The 20,435-nt window shown below is 34.4% G+C and overlaps 1 protein-coding gene across 1 annotated transcript in view; it reads right to left on the bottom strand.

Moving 5' to 3' along the window:
- CNBD1 (cyclic nucleotide binding domain containing 1) overlaps window positions 1–20,435 on the bottom strand; it is a 492,475-nt gene that overhangs the window by 163,562 nt on the left and 308,478 nt on the right. Inside the window, exon 6 of the mRNA XM_069103480.1 lies at window positions 16,018–16,214. Coding sequence (XP_068959581.1) covers window positions 16,018–16,214 — 197 coding nt within the window. The remainder of the gene's footprint in view (window positions 1–16,017; window positions 16,215–20,435) is intronic.

The following is a 20,435-nucleotide window of genomic DNA, read 5'->3' as shown; positions in this document are numbered from 1 at the left end:
AGAAGAAGAAGAAGAAGAAGAAGAAGAAGAAGAAGAAGAAGAAAGAGGAGGAGGAGGAGGAGGAAATATAATATGTCAAATAAATATTGCAGAGAGCTATATAGACTGTTCCAAAGATTTGAGAAAGACCTTAGTTCCTTACATAAATGCACTGAGGTATTGTTTGAAAGCAGACTGACTGAGATAATGAAGGGCAGCCCAGAATTGTGGACAATCCATTCTTTTTGCCATGACTATTTTCAAAATTGCGAAGGACATATTTAATAAATTTTAAATCAAATAATAGTTTGGCGACTATGGGAAAGATTATAGAAGGATGATTAACATCATACCAGAGAAAGGCAGAATTTTTTTTACTTTCATATCATTTTAGTGATAGGTCTCTGCTTATGAGAGTCAGCTAGGTGACATAGTGCCAGGCCAGGAGATAGAATGCCAGGACATTCTTTGGTCACACTCTTCAAACTGTAGTTGCCAAAAATGAATACCGTTCTCCAGATGTATTCTGGGTTCTGGAGTCTATCAAAAATAAAAAACTGCTCTTCCTGAGTTCAAATCTAACTTCAAACACTAGCTGTGTGACCCTGGGCAAGTCACTTGACCCTGTTTCCCTCAGTTTCTCATTTATGAAATGCACTGGAAAAGGAAATGGCAAAACACTCTAGTATCTTTGCCAAGAAAAATTCCAAATGGGGTCAACAAAGAGTCACACTACTAAAACAACTAAACAACAACACTGCTTTTGAAGAGGTTCTGATTTGAGGCAAAAGAAGCCAAAAGGAAGAGAACAGGAGTAGAAGAGAACCAGAAGAATATAGTAGAAAAGGAAATGAAGAATACTAATAGTCATGGCCAGAAGGCACAAGAGGTGACTGTAAGAGATACTAATAGTAGAAAGAATGTTTGATCAAAGCTAGAAGCAGAACCTGCAGGTGTTTTTTGCTATTGTTTTTTTACTTCTGTTTTGTGGTTTTATTTTGGGGTTTTTTTGTTTGTTTTGTTTTTGTTTTTGAATCATGATAATTAGAAGGAAGGCCTTGCTTTTCTTAAAACCCTGCTTGCGAAAGGGAGGATTGTACCATCTACAGTCTGAGAGGGGGGAAATTTATATGTATTGGACTTTACCACCTTCCCCTGATTTGAGTAGAAACAAGAATGGGAATGACAAGTTTGGCATATGCTTTGTTTAATGGCTTTCCAGGAACTTAATGGACCAGCAGAATTCCTCACTAATTGAGAAATTAGCTAGGGAAAAGCCAAATAGCCTTGAAAGAAATGAACTCCTCAAAGTCCCAGAGCATGTGTAAGGGGCTTCTCAGTTCTGTAGTTTGAGGAAACTACTTGTCATGGAAAGAGTGAAGTGCTTTCTCAGGACCCTGCCTGGGGAAACAATGTGTAAAAAGAACTTGCCAGTTTCTTTAATTGGCCTCAGAGTAGCAGAGAATTTATTTTGTCCAGCTGGAGAGTTTTGTGGGCTTTTTTTAAACTCCGCTACCTTACAAATTCTGTATGTGGCTGATTAAAATTTGAAATCCTATAATTTCATCAAGGGGATTAGGAGATGGAATTGATTAAGGGTCTCCTGGTAAATCCTCCACTATATATCACAATGCCACAAAGTGCTCAAAGGTTTTCACTAAGGTTGGGAAAACAAATGATTGAAAATGAGACATTACCACAGTCTGGGGTAATTGAGGTAAAAATTAATAGACTATACAAAAGAGGCAGAAGTGTTTGATATGGAGAGATACCCATTTTGTTAGATGGTAGAACAGCCATGATCTTTTATAAATCCATGTTTCCCTATACCTTATGACCCCTAACCTTGCACTTTATTTTTAAAATGACTCTATTCCCTCCCATCCTCCATTGTTTCCCACTCCATTACTGCTGCACTAGCTATATACTCTCTTCCTTTCCCAATTGCTACTGCTTGGGGAAACAATTTTGCTTATATCTTCTTCGATACTGATCAAATCTAAAAATGCTTTAAAGATAGCAAAAAAATAATACTAATTCATTTTAGCAACAGCTTAAAATTTCTAAAAGATCAAAACAAAACATAATATTTGGTAGGATGATTACTCTAACAGTTTGTTTCATGAAATATAGGCCAAATCTAGGATTACGAATGATTATTATGTAATAAGAATAATTATAAAACCCTAACTTTAAGAAACAAGAAAATTACATATAAAGGGAGAGCAACGAAGAGATATATCTAAACAACGATTCATATGATGAAGGTGACATATTTGGATGAAGTATTAGTCACTCAGGTGAATGTGATCTTGAACTGCATTAATAGAACAAGGAAATTTTTAGTTCTGCCAGATTCTGTCCCGAACAGCATATATCTGGAGAATGGTATTCATTTTTGGCAACTACATTTTGAGGAGTATGACCAAAGAAGGATGTCCAAAAAATGATGACCAGAATAGTACGGAGACTTAAAACCATGGTAGATGATTTACAACAAATAATACCATCCAAAATAATGAATGGGCAAAATAACACACACACAAAAAAGATTTTTTTCAAAGAAAATGAGGAAAATAGTGTAACACACTAAACTTTTGGGATGTAATCAAAACAGTCATTATGGGGAAATCTATGTCTCTGTGAAATGATCAGTGAGCAAGCCATGCAGATAAAAAAAGAAAACGTAGATGAAATAAAAAAAACTAACAAATAAAAAATTGAAAATTTGAAAATCAAAAAAGATGTTAAAAAATTTGAGGAGTTGAGATATTGGAAGGAGCCAAAGAGTATAGCTAGTTTAGGATTAACAGTGTGAAAGAATAGTGTTAGAAAGAATAGAAGTCGTTTTAAGGATTAAATACAAGGTTAAGGGTCATAAGGTACAGGGAAAGATGGATTAATAAATGATTATGTTCAAATAAAACAATTCCGGAATTCATGACCAGGGAAATTGAACATTTGTGGATGGTGACAAAATCACCCCTATCTCTTTTTTCTCAAATTAAGATAATTTTGATCTTTTACTACATACTTTTGAGCAAAGATTACCAAAGACTAAAATTGAAAATGTTTTATTATGAGAACAGTCATACAAACCACTTTTTGTGGACCTGTGAGTTGATTCCACCCTTCTACAAAGACAATTTGGAACTATACTCCCAAAAGTTAATAAAAATTCATATGACCTTTAACCGATTAATTTCCTTCCAAAGCATACATACAAAGAAGTCAAAGAGAGTAGAAAAGTTCCCATCTGTACAAAAGTATAGAAGCATTTGTTGTTGCTATTGCTGTAGTTGTAGTTGTTGTTGTAGTAAAAGATTCAAAACAATGTTGGTAACCATCAATTGGGGAATTGAAAAAATTGAACGAAATTATGATGATAAATGAAAAATATGATAAATATAAAAGTTTCAATGAAATTTAACAGGACTTGTATGACCTGATGCTGAATAAAATGAGCAGAACCAGAACTTAAATGATGAACATAATAGCATAAAGAAAAATAATATTGAAAGACTCTAGAACTCTAACTTTATATAGTGACCAATATGACTTTAGAAGACTGATGATGAAACATGTCTACTACCTCTTGGCAGAGAAATAATGGACTGAAGTCCCAATAAGATGCATCTCTTTTAGACACAGACAAAGGGCTGATTTGTTTCGTTTGGTTAATCTTATCCCTTACAAGGAAAAATTTCTATGTGGAATTGAAAAGATGAGTAGGCAATTTTAAGAAAAGTTGTGAAAGATGCAAAAAAGAGCAAAAAATTGTGAATAAATAAAACATTTTAGGTATTTGTGTGTGCATGCTGTGTGTATTATACAATTTTATATCTTCTGAACTTTTTGTTTGTTTTCAATATATATACACATAAGCACTTTCAATATTTCTAGATCCTAGTACTTGCCTTTTTAAATAATTATGATTCACTTATGTTGAAAATAATGTATTAAATATAGAGAAGAAAACAAAACTAAGTTAATAAGGTTATGTAAAGTCATACAATACAAGTATGTGACTATATACTTATAGAAATACATGCACAGGAAAAATTTAAATGTGGAAACATATATAGGACAATATTTTTGCTACCTTGTTTAATATAAACTTTTTAAACTTTGTATTTATTTCTGTGCAATAAAACAAGCCTTTCCATAACATAGTGTAATTTAAAAAAAAAAAAGATGATTGCACATGAAACTGCAAATCTGTTATGTACAACTGGCTGTTTCTTTTAAATATATAATAAAGATTTCATGTAAATTTTATTCCTTTATTTCTTCCATCCCCTTCTCCTTACCTTAGAGATGGCTAGCATTAGACACAAAAATGTATGCATGCATGTATGTACGTATGTATGTGTGCATATGTAAAATCATTCTATAAATACTTCTATTTAGCAATTCTTTCTCCAGATGCAGATAGCATCTTCTTTTATACACCCTTTTTCAGTTATTTGGAATATTTATGATAATCAAAATGACATTCATTCAAAGTTGTTCTTAAAACAATATTGCTGCTACTGTATACAACGGTATACAATCTTCTCTTGGTTCTGCTCATTTTACTCTTCATTATTTCATGAAATTCTATCCATATTTTTCTAAAATCATCAAGCCCATCATTTCTTATAGCACAGTAGTATCCCATCACAATCAAAAACCACACCTTGTTTATCCATTCCCCAACTGATAGATACCCCATAATTTCCAATTCTTTGCCATCATAAAGGGTGCTACTATAAGCATTTTAGAATGTGCAAGTTCTTCATTGTACACATTAACAACAACATTGGCAACAACTAATTGTGATAGACTTAGCTTTTCTTGGCAATGCAAGGATCTAAGGCAACTCCAAAAGACTCATGATGGAAAATGATATCCACATCCAGGAAAAAAAAAAAAACAACAACCTATGGAGTCTTAATGCAGATTGAAGTACACTATTTTCTCTCCTTTTTGTTTGTTTGTTCTTTCTTCTAGTTCCTCCCATGGGTTCTAATTCTTCTTTACAACATGTCTAATGTAAAATATTTTTAATATGAATGTATATGTAGAGACTATATGAGATTGCACGCCATCATGGGGAGGGGAAACAGGAGGGATAGGGAGGAAATTTAGAACTCAAAATCTTATGGCAGTGAATGTTGAAAACTAAAAACAAATAAATAAATTGGGGGAAAACATATAGTTTCCTTTCATTTTTCCCTAAATATCTTTGGAAATAGACCTAGTAGTGTTGTTACTAGGTCAAATGGTATAGGCAGTTAAATAACTCTGGGCATAACTCCAGATTGCTCTTCAAAATCAACTCACAATTCTACCAACAATGAATTACTGTCTCAATTTATCCACATCCCTTCCAACATTTCTTGTTTTTCCCTTCAATAATCTTAACCAATCTTATAGATGTAATATGATATTTCAAGGTTGCTTTGATTTGCATTTCTCTAATCAATAATGATTTAGAGCATTTTTTTCATATCACTATAAATTGTTTTGATTACTTTTTCTAGGAACTGCCTGTACATATCTTTTGACCATTTATCAGTTGGGAATGACTTATATTCTTATAGATTTTACAAAGTTCTTTATATATTTGAAATATGAGACATCTAAGAAACAGTCTATAAATTTTCCCCCAATATTCAGCTTTCCTTCTGATCTTGATTCCATTTGTTTTATTTTTATTCAAAACTTTTTTTAATTTAATGTAAACAAAGCTATCTATTTTACACCTCACTCTGCTCTTATTTATTCATAGATTGTTTGCCTATTCATAAGCCTAATAACTAATATGCTATATGTTCTTCAAATTTTCTTATAATATCTCTCTTTATATCAAGGTCATGTATACATTTTGACCTTACCTTGGTAAATAATCTATGATATCAGTCTAAGCCTAATTTCTGTCTTACTACTTTCCAGTTTTCTCAACAATTTTTACCAAAATAATCAATTCTGATTTCAAAACAAGTCTTTACACTTGATAAATACAAGGTTACTATATTCATCTACTATTTAAATTTTATGTCTACTCAGTTCCATTGATCTACATTTCTATTTCTTAGCCAGTACCAGGCAGTTTTGATAATTACTGCTTTATAATATAGTCTGGTACTGCTAAACTTCCTTCCTTTACATTTTTTATTAGTTCTTTTGATATTCTTGAATAGCTTTTTGTTGTTCCAAATAAATTTTATTATAATCTTTTCTAATTCAGCAAAACATTTTTTGGTAATTTAATTGGGATGGCTTTGAATATATGAATTAGTTCAGGTTAAATTGTCATAGTCATGAACAAATAATATTCTTCCAATTACTTAAGTCTGATTGTATTTTTATAAAAAGTTTTTTTTAATAATTTTGTTTATATTGTTCCTGAATTAGTTGTGCCAGAGATTCTCCCAGGTATTTTATACTGTTGTAGTGCCAACATGATATTCACAGCACCTATAGTGGCTATGAATATGCTGGCTTAATTCTGAATTTTCAAATATAACAAGACCCTCCACATGGAAGACAGAACCAAAACATTTATTCAAACACCAGAAAGCCAAATCCATCATAGCACCAAAGAAATTTAAACACAATAACACTACAGAGAGTACCACCATGCCCAAGCCTTCCCCCTGCTAGGGTCTTCCCACAAACAAACACTCACATCTTGCTCCCTGTTTCCTCTCTCTCCCTCAGCTTTAACTACTCTGACCAACTTCCTCTGGGCTCTGCTCCACCCTTCCTGTGCTACCCCTTCCTGCTTTACCTGCTTGGCAAGCTCCTCCCACCACAGACTTATGTGACTCAGGCTTCCATGTGACTCAAGTAGGTCACATGGGCCTATTAATGGATGGGAAAGATCTTCCCGTTAAGCAAAACTAGATTAATAATACAACTGTCTAGAAATATTTTAAACAAGGAATCTCCTACTATTTCTTCTTACAGGATTTTGTTTGTAATATATAGGAATGCTGATGATTTATATGGATTTACTTTGTATCCTGCTACTTTGCTAAAATTATTGTTTCAGCTATTTTTTAGTTGAGTCTTTGGGATTTTCCAAGTATATCATTATATCAGACTTAAAAAAAATTAATCAGTAGGAATTCACAGTATCACATGTAATCCCTATTTTTTCTTCTTTATATACTAAGATATTTGTATTTGTTGATGAATGTCAATATTTCTAACAAAAAGCATATAAACAAAATTTACAAACTTATACAAACATGCACTTCAAGATATTTATACATTTTCCACAAATATTTTTCATATGTTGCAGAATATTTATTTCCTAATAATATTTTCAACAAAGGAGAAGAATCATTATTTTTTTCCAAGGAACTAAGGCCTGATTTTTTTAAGTGAAAACTCTCTGGTAGAATAATTCTTCTATGTTTCAAACATAATTCTAACACATTTTTATTTGTTTTCTTAATCATATGAAAAATAGATTTCTTTCTATATGTTAAGGACATCATGAGTCATGTCACTTACCTTACCTAAGATATCATGCTCTTCCCCCTTCCCCCACCATTCTGTTCCCTTACCATTTCTTCTATTTGTTGAGTACTCTGTCTTGACCCATATGGAGAGAGCTTTAAGGAGGCAAAAATGGCATTAGTGCTCCAGAAAGTCAGAGCTCCCCAGCCTACTCATCAAACATCTCACTATCCACATCAGAAACTAGGCCCTAGAGGAATTCTATCCGATGTAGCATTGCTTTCCTGATTACTAGCTGCTTCCAGGTCCACTATTTCTGGAAAGACTTAGCTATGCTTCACTGCACTTCCTTCTCTCTGGCCACTTCCTCCACAGCTTATTAGGGTATTACTTCTTGCCCTTTTCCACATACTCCCTTCCCCAATTTCCAGTTTCAGAACTATGAACCAGGGTCAAATTACCTCTGATATATTCCTGGATGTGTTGTGTTAACCTCTTCCCCAATGATCCCACTCAAAATCTTAATAATTTCCCATATAAAGGAGTTGCTTCCTGGTCACCACTTTCCCATTAGAATGCAAGATCTTTGAAGTCAAGGATTATATTTGTTTCTTTATTTATATATCTAGCTCTTAGCACAGTGATATATATATACATATATGTATATATACACATATGTAGTACTTAATAAATGCTTCTTAATTCACATAATGATGAAAATAAGAAATTCCTTAGTACAATAAAATGTCTTCAATAGTTCAGTAACCTAAAAATACTTTAAATCCGATCCAACAGCTAATTAAATTGAAATTGAAACTGAAGATGTGAATGCTTCACAATATACTAACCAAAGCTCTATTCCTTATTGTATTTATTTCATCATTCCGGAGCATCACCTTTGATTCCTCTATCATGTTCATCCCTCATATCCAAATAATACCAAATCTTGTCATTTCTCCAAGACATCTATCAATTATGCTTCCTTCTCTCCTTTCACACAATAATAAACTTAGTTCAGTCCCTGTCCATTTGCCCGAACCTTAACTCCAATCCATCCTCCATTTAGCAGCCAGAGTGATTTTCCTACAGCACAGATTTGATCATTTCCAATCCAGTTTGGTAACTGCTCATTAAGCACCTAAGTATCTACTGAGACATCTAAGTAGTTCAATGGATAGGGCACTGGAACTGAGTTCAAATCAGGCCTTGGACACGTACTAACTGTGTGACCCTGGACAAGTTACTTAACCCCATTTGCCTCAGTTTCCTCATCTGTAAAATGAACTGAAGAAGGAAATGTCAAACTACTCCAGTATCTTTGCCAAGAAAACTCCAAATGGGGTGATGAAGGGTCAGACATGACTGAAATGACTCAACAACAACAAAGCTATGTACTGGGGATACAATTAATAAAAAGGAAGACAGTCTCAGATCTTGGGGAGCTCACAATGTAATTGGGGTGGGGGGAGAGACAACACACAAAAGGAGGCAGGAAGGCAAGAGGTGTGGGAAATAGGACACTAGGGGGTACTGGCATGAAGACACCTTGTTCCATTGATTTGAAACCAGGCAGAGCCGCAGATGCTGAGAGTCTGATTTTTACCCTCACTAAAGGAGTGCATTGGGAGGAGTTGGTACTCTATCCTCCAGCCCTCTAATCAGAGAGAAGAGGAGACTGAGAGAGATGGTATCAGTTAAGGCTGAAGTAAACAGCAGAGAAATGAAATTAGAGGAGGTGATCTTATCCTGGGAGTGGCATCTTGTTTGTGGAGTTGAAACCAGGCTGAGCAGCAGATGCAAAGTAGAGTAAATGACTGTTCAATTAACTCCAAGTGCTCCCTATTAGTTAGTTAGACAGTCAACAAGCATTTGTTAAGTGATTATTATGTATCAAGCACAGTGGTAAGCATTGAGAATTCAAAGAAAGGCAAAAACCGGGTCCCTGACCTCCAGGAGCTTACTTGCATTCTAATGGAGATCACATGCAAATAAGTACATACATACAAGATATACCCAGTGGGAGTGAAAAGTATTTCAGTGGGAAGGTACTTGCAGTGTGGGGCAGGGAGATGGGAGATTTAATATCCTTTGCAAGGATTGGCAAGTAGGCCAGTGTGACTGGATTCTTTAACTTGTGGAAGAGTGTAAAGAAAAAGAAGATGGGAGAGGTCAAAAAAAGGGCAAGGTGCGAAGGGCTGTGAATGCCAAACAGAACTTTAAATGGATCCTTTAAGTTAGTAGAGAGCTACTCAGGGTTCTAATCTTCTTACACTTTACTTCTCTCCCCATACTCCACAATCCACTATCCTACTTGCATTTTCTGACACACAATAATACTACATTTCCTATCCCCATACCCTTTCATTGACTTCTGTACACATCTATAATTTTCTCCCTCACAAACCTGGATTTTTAGAATCTCTGGATTACTTTCAAATTTAGCTCAATCAATATCTATTAAGAGCCTACTATGTACCAGACACTGTACTAACCCCTGGGGATGACAAAAGAGGCAAAATACAAGCCCTACTCTCAAGGAATTTAAAAAAATAATTGCTCAAGTGCCATCTCTTCCCAAAAGACTTTCCTGGTGCCCACCTCCATCCTGTCTCCAAGGTTACCTTTCATTTTCTTGGTATTTCTTGGGTATGTTGAGATTTATACATATTTTTCTCCATCATCAGAATATTAGCTCTTTGAGATCAAGGACTAGGTATTTACATTTCTTTGTATCTTTAGAACTTAGCAGAATGATCAGAACATAATAAGTACTTAATAATACCTGTTAGTTGAACAATTGATTGATCCTAGGCATAGAACAGCATACAGATTTAGAAGTAGCCCCTGCATTTTTAGTTTATATCTGCCAATCTTTAAATAAGGAAGGGATCTGAAGTAAATCTCCAACAGAAATTGACACTTACATAATTCATCAAGAACATAGAATTTGATTTTTTTTATAAGGAGGAAGCTTTGAGGGGTGCCATCAAGTATTCAGTCTTCCAAAGCTAAACAATACATGCAGAAGTTAGAATACCTAGTCTCACCATTCTGACCAGCATTGTAAATGTTTTAGGTCACTTCAGTGAATTTGAGATATACTCATGATATTTCATTTCTCTGTTGTATAAAGTAGCCATCCTCACAGAAAACAAAATATATCCACTCCACAAGGGTGAATGAATTAAAAAAAAAAACAGTTGTTAAACATTGCCAAGAATGATAGGTTGATATAGTGGTTAATGAGCCATCCTGGAAACAAAGAAGATATGGATTAGATATACTATCTACAATCTTGGGCAAATCACCTAACCTCTGGGTGCTAGAAACAGTTTTTCTAGACAGTAAGTTGCAGAAAATAAGTTAATTTATTCCCTATATCAGTGAAATCACAGATTCCATCCCTATTCTCTATATGCCAAGCACTGGGGATCCAAATCTAAGAAGACAGTCCCTCCTCTCACTGAACTCATCTTCTAACTGGGTGAGGAAACATATCAGGAAGGGAAGATGTCAAGCTAGAGATCCTAAGGTTGTTCCTCTAGGAAAATGACAAAGTTCAGAGGGGCATTCTTAGGTGGCATTGGCAAGTCAGAAAGCAATAGCGATGGTTCTAGATGTATCAGGCAGGACAGATGATAAGATGCTTTCCCCATTCTGGCTGAATTCTGTTCCCCTTATCCCCATTCCCAGAAGGAGGAAACAGAGTCCACACATTGGTGGAGTCCCTGTGATGTCAGGAAAGTTCCCATTGTAGTGTAAACCACAGTATGGGGCAGGAAGTTAGGAGATGAAGTGCTCTACATTCAAGGAATAGTAAATAGCACAGTATAGCTGGATTGTAGAACATGTGGAGGGGAGTAAAATAGATGAAGATTGTAAAAGGAAGAAGGGGCAAGTTGTCCCCCTTCATGCCAGGTGGGATCTAGGCTGTGTGAGGCAGGCAGAGTCAGTGAATAGAGAGGAAAGTCAGTTGATTAAATAAAGGATGTTAATTTGTTCTGGGCCTCATTTTACAATAATGTCACCTTTCATTAATTTTATTCTTAGGTTTTTTTGATGAAGAAAGTGAAGCAGTAACATTTTTTTAAATTTAGCTGACAGATTTTTAGAAGTTATTCACAAATCTTCAATAATTATGGTGACCAGAACAGGTAGTCCTTATTTTCAAGAAATGAATGTGGGGGCAGCCAGGTAGCACAGCGAGTAAGAGCACCGGCCCCAGTGTGAGGATGACCTGGAGATCGAATCCCGGGCTTAGACACTAAGCACCCACCCCAGAAACACCTGGCCGTGTAACCTTGAGCAAGTTACTTAACCCCGATTGCTTAAAAAAAAAAAAAAGAAAAGAAATGAATGTGTACTTTTAGCTAGGTTTTGCAAAAGGAATATCCTTTGTCACACCAGGTATAATTCAATAAGTTAATAAATATTTCTTAAGTTCTTATTCTGGACACTCAACTAAGAAATGATACATTGTGAATAATTTTCTGTTTCCGGCATTAGAATATACAGATATGCAAAAAAGTTCAAAAGGGAATTTTGTTGGTTCTTCGAAAAGCCAATTTTGATATGATGATTAGAACATATTTTAGTTTTTAAAATGGACCATCCTTGTTCAAATAGAAATGCAATAATGAAATCAGCATGACTTCTAGATCCCCAGAAAGCTTTGACCATAAGAAACAGCAAGCAACAAACATACTTTAAAATATAAGATTTGTAAATACTAGGGAGAGGTTACACATCACCTCTAAAACAATTCAATGAAGTTATCTATTTACTGAATACGATATGCAAGAAATACATCTTGAGATATTCTCCCTATTCAATTCTGGGCCCAGGTCACTGGTGTTTTAATATATAGGAAAACTTTAAATGATTTAAAGCTTAGCAAAAACTTTTGTACTTACTGTTCTCCATGCTTGTAATGCTCTCCCTCCTTACCAGTTACTTCTAGTTTTCTTGGGCTTTTTTTTAAAGATCCATTCCAAATCCTTTTTTCCACAAAAGGCCTTTCTTAGTCTCTCTCCCCACCCCACCCCCACATCCAGCTGCTAATGTCTCCCTATTTGGATTCTTCCTATTCTGCATGTATTTTGCATTTCCATGTTATCTCCCTCATTGCTATGTAAGTAAGCTCCTTGAACTGAGAGCCCATTTTTTTTCATTCTTTGCATCCCCTATACTTATCAAAATGCTTAACATAAGATAACTGCATAATAAAGGCCAAATATTTTAATCAGTCATCTCTGATAAAAAGTCTAATACATGAAAAATATTAAATATCACATTTTAAGACATAGAGCCATTCTTTGATTAGTAATTTATGCAAGGACATAACAAACACATAGGTTTTACTTAATTTTTTAAAAATACAAAAAATGTTCAAAATTTTTTGTAAAACAAATGTAGGGTCAGCTAGGTGGCACAGTGAATAGAGCACTGGCCCTGGAGTCAGGTGGACCTGAGTTCAAATCCAACTCAGACACCTGACATACTTCCCAGGCTGTGTGACCTTGGGCAAGTCACTTAAACCCAATTGCCTTGCCTTCCCCCTTCCAAAAACAACAACAAAAGCTATCATTTAAAATGTCATTTAAAAGAAATATAAATTAAAAACACGCTGAGATAACACCGATCAAATTGACAAAGTTCAAAATAGGGAAAAACTTCAAAGGGATTTCAGGAAAATATATACTAATTCCCTGCTGTGAAGCTAAGAATTTGTCTAATAGTTTTGGACATCAATATAAAATTAAACTTGTAACTTTTAATATGTGTGTCACTAACATTTTATTTATTTAGTTATCATAGAAATCAGTTTTAAATGTGAATCAAAATATATACTCTATTATTTCTAATGTTTTGCTATTGTGTCCTGTGATGTCACCATAGAAACTGTTATTCTAAATCATTCCTGTACTTTACTCAACAAGAATATTCTGCCTAAAGATTTCATTTCCATAAGGTTCAACTGCCATATATATGCAGATGACTTCCAAAATCTTTATTTATCTTTACCCATAATATCTCCCCTGAGCCTCAGACTTAAATAACCAGCTTCCTAGACATCTCTAACAGAAGTCTAAAACTTAGATACCCAACAAGTATCTATGAAAAGGGAGATTTAACCTCAATATGAGGACAAAACTTTCTAAAAAATATAGTGCTAATACAGAGTGGGGTGTGACAGGAGGCAACTGATTCCCCCTCACTAGAGCCCTCCTTGCTAGTTATGTCTGTTTAATTATTTAACTTCCATAATACTTTTGGAGGTCCCATCATCCTTCCATTCACTTCGATTCACAACCTCTATCTCATCCTCAACTCTTCATTCTCACTTACCCCACATATCCCATTATTTGCTAAAGTGCACTGTTTTATAACATATTTCTTATATATCTCCTTAAATTTGTTCATATAGCCTCATTTCTAGTTGACCCTCGTCTCCTCTTGCCTATACTTTTACAATTACATACTAATTAGTTTCCTTCCCTAAAATCTCTCCACCCTTCTAATCCATCTTCTACTCAGCAATCCAGATGATTTTCCTAGAGGATATGTCTGATCATGTTACTCCTAGTCAATAAAATGGCTCCCAATTGCCTCTAGGATCAATTATAAACTATTTTAGTTTGGCATTTAAAGTTTTCCAAAACCTAGCTCTGTCCCATCTTTCCAAGCTTCTTATTTATCACTCTCTTCCACAATCTATCATACAGCCATATTGACCTCATTACTGTTCCTCCTCTCACTCCATCTCTTGCCTCTATGATTTTGCATTTTTCATCTCTCATGCCTGGAATGCAAATCCCTCATCAGTTTTGCATCTTAGAATCCCTGGTGTCTTTCAAGACACAACTCAAGAACCATTTTCTACAAGAAACCTTTCCTGATGTCCCCCCCCAACCCCCAACTCCAGTGTTTAGTGCTTTCTTTCTAAAATGCCCCTTGAATTCATATACATACACATTTGTGTGTGTGTGTGGGTGGTGATGCATGTGTTTATGTATACATACATGTAATATAGCATATATCTGTATATATTCTTGTATATGTACATATAATCTGCTCCACTGAAATACAGCTTCTTGACAGCAGAGACTCTCACTTTTAATATGTAACCCCAGAACATAGTACAGTGCCTAGAATATGGTAGGTCCCTAATAAATGTAGTGGTCTGATTTATGTTATAAAGGAAAGAATTCTTAGTAAGAATAAATTAGACTAGATATTTCTTCTTTCCCTTTAAACTCAAATTCTGAGTATGGATCATGAATTTTGAACTCAATATGTACAAAACTTAACCAAATTCTTTCTCCAAACTTGTACTTCCTTTTGGTTTTCCCATTTCTCTTAATGACCCCAAAATGTACTTCCAATTTACCATCCTTATTAAACTATATACCTGAATCATAAAAACTCAAAATTTGAAGCAACTTTAACAGTCATCTATGTCAATCCACACTTAAACAAAATTTTTTTTTATGTGAGTTGTTCATTTTTTTTTTCATAGAGGTACAGCTTATGGATCTCTCCTCAAAAAGATGTTTTAAATGCAAAAATTGAAATATGTAAGATTATAAAATAAACCAATTATATTTAAATAGATACCAAAACATCATTGTAAACAATTTCACAGACTCTGCTTTAAGTTCCCTCACTCTAAAACATGCTTGTCTAGTGATCATCCAACCTTTGCTTAACTACCTCCCACTTCTGGGCCACGTCAAGTCATCCTGAACAATATCTGGCCACTGGATCCAGATGGTTCTGAAGGAGAAACTGAGACTGGTGACCTTGCACAGCCCTTCCTCACTCAAATCAAGTCAATTGCAAGTCATGTCATCATATCCTTGATGTCATGGTCCTCTTTGAGAACGTACAAACCAAACACACTTGCTTCCCATGAAGGGAAACTACCTCTTCACACAGGCAACTCTAAATGTTAAAAAAAAAAAAATTCATGACATAATTTATAAATCTGTTTCCACAACGTCTACATCTTGACAGTAATTGTGGTCTCTGTACCTACTTGTAACATGCCTAAACAATCTTACACAAGATAAATCTTGAATACAGCTCTTGTAAAACACTGAAATCTTCATTTCTCAGACTAAATGTCCTCAGTTCTTAACTTTTCTGAACCTCAGTTTCTATATCTGTGAAAGGAGGATATTGAACTAAAATGATACTAAAAAATTCCCTTACTGAAGCAAAACATTACTCTTTAGAAATGAATTATCTAGTGGATTTTAAGTCCTATCAGGATACATAAGTAGTTTAGGAACGAAGTAAACAATGAAAACATTACTTAACATGTATTTTTAAATTTAAATACAAGAAATTATAAGAGGATGTACAATAGGTTAAAAAAAACCCATGTTGATAGTATCAGACATATAAATGTTATGACTAAATTTCAAATTAGGTCTTCATTAAAGAACCTGTAGTTTCAGGGGAAAAAAGTTTAATAACAGTCCTCTCAATATTATTATTACTTAATCAAGGAGATCTGGAGTTGTGTATCAGAACAAGTTTAAACTATTTCATAATAATACATGAATATAAAAGTAAACTTACTATTACATAGTGTGGATTCATAAGAGAACGATATTCTGTAAGTGGATTCTCCTGGAAAAAATCTTCTTCAGATGAATATTCTGAGGGTGGCTCACTGAAAAAATCTGCAGACATTACTTCAATCATTTTTTTGTATACTTTGCATCGAGGTCGGACAGAACCTTTCAATATGATATAAAAACCTTCATTTGCAATTACTGAAAGAAAATTAGAGAAAAAGAAATTGAATATTAAACACTAATTTCCCAGAACAACTTCTATGAATGTGAGAACTATCTGTGACTTATCTTTTAGTTTAACTCATTTATCCTATGCAATAACAATGGCCTTCTTTCAAGTAGGCACACAAATATCACTCAAATCCATAAAGGCATCAATGACACAAATAAGCATTCACAGATTCATTGACATTTTTTGGAGAAGGACCATGCACATGTATTTGTAGAAACAAAATGGGCTCATTGGCAAAGGATCAAGAATTTTGGGAAGCATGATATCGTAAAGTTGGCAATTTTACTGAAATTTAAAAGCAAGCATTCTCAATATTTAATCTCAACTCTCAACACAGAAAATTTTCTAAGAGATAAAGAGCTAGATAGACTGCAAAAGTTAAGCACTTACAATTAAGCACTTACAATGTGTCAGGCATTGTGCTGGAAAGGAAGCTCAGTATAATTTAAAGGATTAATAATTAATAGGCGACCATTGCCTAGAACACTGATACCAAGTACCAACAATCAAACTAACAGAAAACAGTTAAGTGTTTAGCCAAACTGAACCATTAGCTGTTAGCTGACTTTATGCTGCTGTCTTCTACCTCTGTGCATCTGTACATATCCCCAATATGTGTAACAGAATCCGTCCAATATTTTATCTTTCTTTTCAGTTCAGTTTTTCCCAACCTCCCCACTTTGAATCAGTAATAAACAATCTTTCCCTCCACAAATCTCATATGTCTCCCTTTGCCTTTTTATGTATGTGTGTTCACAGTCTCATTTTCTAACTCACATTAGAGAAAGGGGCATTTCTCATCTTGCTACCAGATTATAAACTCCTTGAGGCCAAGAACACTGTTGGCTACCAGTGGTTGTGAGAAATCCTGGTTTGGAGGATAGAATTCTAGCCTTGCAGTCAGAGAATAAGTTCAAAGCCTAGCTCTAAAACGCAGCTGTGTGATCATGGGTAAGCTACTTAACCTCTGTCAATTTCTTTATCCTGGAGATAATTATTTCAACAGTTACCTTACAGGATTATTGTAAGAAAAAAGTAATTTGCCAATCTTAGATCACTCTACAAATGTGAATTGGAATTATGGCACAGGACATTGCAAATAGAAGACACCTCATATACATCAGATAAAATAATTTCTAACTATGGAACTAAGTATAGGTTTAATACAGACAGAGGCTGATAGGTGAACATTGGTACCTATATTATAAAAAGAATTTTCAATCAAGTATTGGACTATAACTGGTCTCTGAGGTTCCTCCCAATTGTGAGCTTCTATCTCTGAATGACAAGTGTAGCTTACCAAACTTCATTAAAGCTGTCCCATTCCTTTCAAACTCTGTTCTCAGTTTGGTGACAATGGATTAATCAGAAAAAATAATCCAAATTAGCTTCTCAATCACTAGCCCTCTCCTGAAGCCAAATAACCAGGAAAAACTTTCCTCTCCTTAATAAGACCTTTGAGGGATAAAGTTAGTGGTGAAAATTTCAGGACATTAGCAAAAATATTTTTTCTCACTCTTCTTTTCTTAGTCCTTCAATTTATACCTTGTATTAAATTTAAAAAAAAATCAGATTTTACCACACAGTTTTTTGCTTAATTTATCTCTATAAAATACTAGCCCTCCATGATAAGAGCAATATTTATTCCATGTAGACCAGGTCAGCTTCTCTCTACAGAGATAAGGAAAACATCCTAGAGACTTAATTAATCTCAGGGACTAAGTCGAGACTATTGAAGTAATTTCACAGTTGCCTTATATATAAAAAAAAGCAGCCCACATGGAATCAGGGCTACTTATCTTTGATGAATTTCCTACTGCTCTGTAATCACCACAGACTTCTAACAGGGCTAAGCACCTTGGAGAATGAAGAAGTGGGAGGGTGTGGGAGGTTAATCCAAATGAATCAACACTGAATCTTTACTGAGTATCCTCTCCATAGCACTGTTAAGGAAATTTCTTCAATTAAAGGTCATAGGGTCTGTAAGTGTCTGTTTTCATTCCAGTATCATCTTAACCACCAAACTGAACAGCAACAACATTGGCCCAAAATCTTCTTTGTATGATCTTGCAAAGGTGAAATCATATGAACTTCAGATAGGTAACTTTTCTTTCACTTCAAAGATGGACAAATACACACACACATATATGTATGTATGTCTATATAAATAGAACAAACCTCTCTGAAGGTTATAGCTTGGGTTTGTGTTGTTGTTTGTTTGTTTGTTTTTTAATTTAAAGGGAAGATCCATGAAGCAAAGACAGTTGGATGTGACTGTGCTATTGTCTGTGATCTTGGGGAAATTAGTTAACCCCTCTCGCACTTAGTATCCTCATCTGTAAACTGAAGGGATTGAACTAAATGCTTTTTAAGATAACTTTTCCCCACCTCACTAGCTCTAAAAGTGTTTCTTATTTCAAACAAAGTTTAACTTACCCACTAAAAAGGGTCTTAATAATCTCAAATAATGTGTTTCAGAAGTGATTTCCCATTTAAATGATTAAAAGTTTGAAAAAAAATTGTATATACTTTGAAACTATGCACTGAATAAACAGGCTTTTAGATTTAAAGCTTTAAGTAAAAAAAAAGAAAAAAGAAAAAATCCTATGGCATATTATTAGTGTAAAAGGGATTACAGATTATGTTCCCATATTGTATGCACAAAAATTATAAATTAATATTTTATTGGAAAGATGATGAAACCATACACACACACACACACACACACACACACACACACACACACACACACACATATATATATATATATATATACACATTCACACACATATGACAAGTAGGTGACACAGTGAATAGAGAACTGGTCATGGAGTGAGGAAGACACTAACTGTGATCCTGGGGAAGTCACTTAACCCCTGCCTCAGTTTCTTCAACTATAAAGTGGGGGTAATAACAAGACCTACCTTGCAAGGTTGTTATGAGGATCAAATGAAATAATATTTGTAAAATGCTTATCATAGCACCTGATGTATAGTAGATCCTACATAAATGTATATTTCCCTCTCCTCATATATATGTTTAATATAACATTAATATGTTATGCCATATATGATATATTAACACATAATAACATGATTAATTTGTGATATGATTGATATATAACACACACACATATATATATATTATACATACATTTAATTCAACAAGTGTTTATTTTTTGTATGCTGGCTCACTGTGCTAGGTGCTAGGAACATAAAGACAAAAATGAAATAATCATGGTTTTCAGGGAGTTTACATTATATCTTCTATATGTGCACAAATAAATACAAAGATAGCAATATAAAAAATAAATTTGAAGAAAATAAATGCAAAGTAATTTCTGAAGGAAAGGAACACTAACAAGTCAGGGAAGGTGTAAAGACTTCTTACAAGAGGTAGCCCTTGAACTGAGAATGTTGAAGGAAGAGAGGAACACTAAAAGACAGAACGGAAATAGGAGGTTATTCAAGAATACCTGATATTCAGGAATCTGAGGAAAACAATTTGTGATTATCAAAAAGCAACATTTATTTTCTGTTGTTAATTCAGGGAACATTTTTTGTTATAATTGCATGCTCTCCCCTTCTAATGTAATAAGATGTAATAACCATGGTAATAGACAGTCAATAGCAGTATCATATTTTGTATAGTCCCTTATGGTTACAAAGTACTTTATATACATTTTCCTATTTGAGCCACACAGTTATTCTATATGGTATAGACATAAAAAAGAGTAGACATCTTGAAAGGTTTTACAGATGCAATAAGTAAAGCTGATTATTTGACCAAGCTATTTAAGGCCGTACCCAGGACCAAAACCAAGGTTTCCTGAGTCCCTACATCTGGTGTTCTATCATACCACACTGCCTCCATGACTCTGAAACTTACTTTTGAGATATCACATTACTGAGAAATATTATAGGCCATTAGATGGAAAAGACAAAGAAATCAAGTGTGTGTGTGTGTGTGTGTGTGTGTGTGTGAGTTTGTGCATGTGTGTGTAATAGAAATTAAATATTTATGCCTTATCTGAAAAGCTGGAACATTGTTTTGGCTCAGCCCCACCCATAGAGCCAAAGAGACATTTGAGATTTGAGAAGATAAAGAGGGTAGTTCTTGATTAGTAGATGAACTGGAACACATGGAAGGAAGGAAGGAAGGAAGGAAGGAAGGAAGGAAGGAAGGAA

This window comes from Petaurus breviceps, unplaced genomic scaffold (assembly GCF_028583685.1).
Source record: "Petaurus breviceps papuanus isolate PSGF00001 unplaced genomic scaffold, PetGlider_PUasm1.0 582, whole genome shotgun sequence".
Taxonomy (NCBI): Eukaryota; Metazoa; Chordata; class Mammalia; order Diprotodontia; family Petauridae; genus Petaurus; species Petaurus breviceps.
Note: the sequence above shows the minus strand (reverse complement) of the source record. Positions and strands in the feature narration are given on the sequence as shown.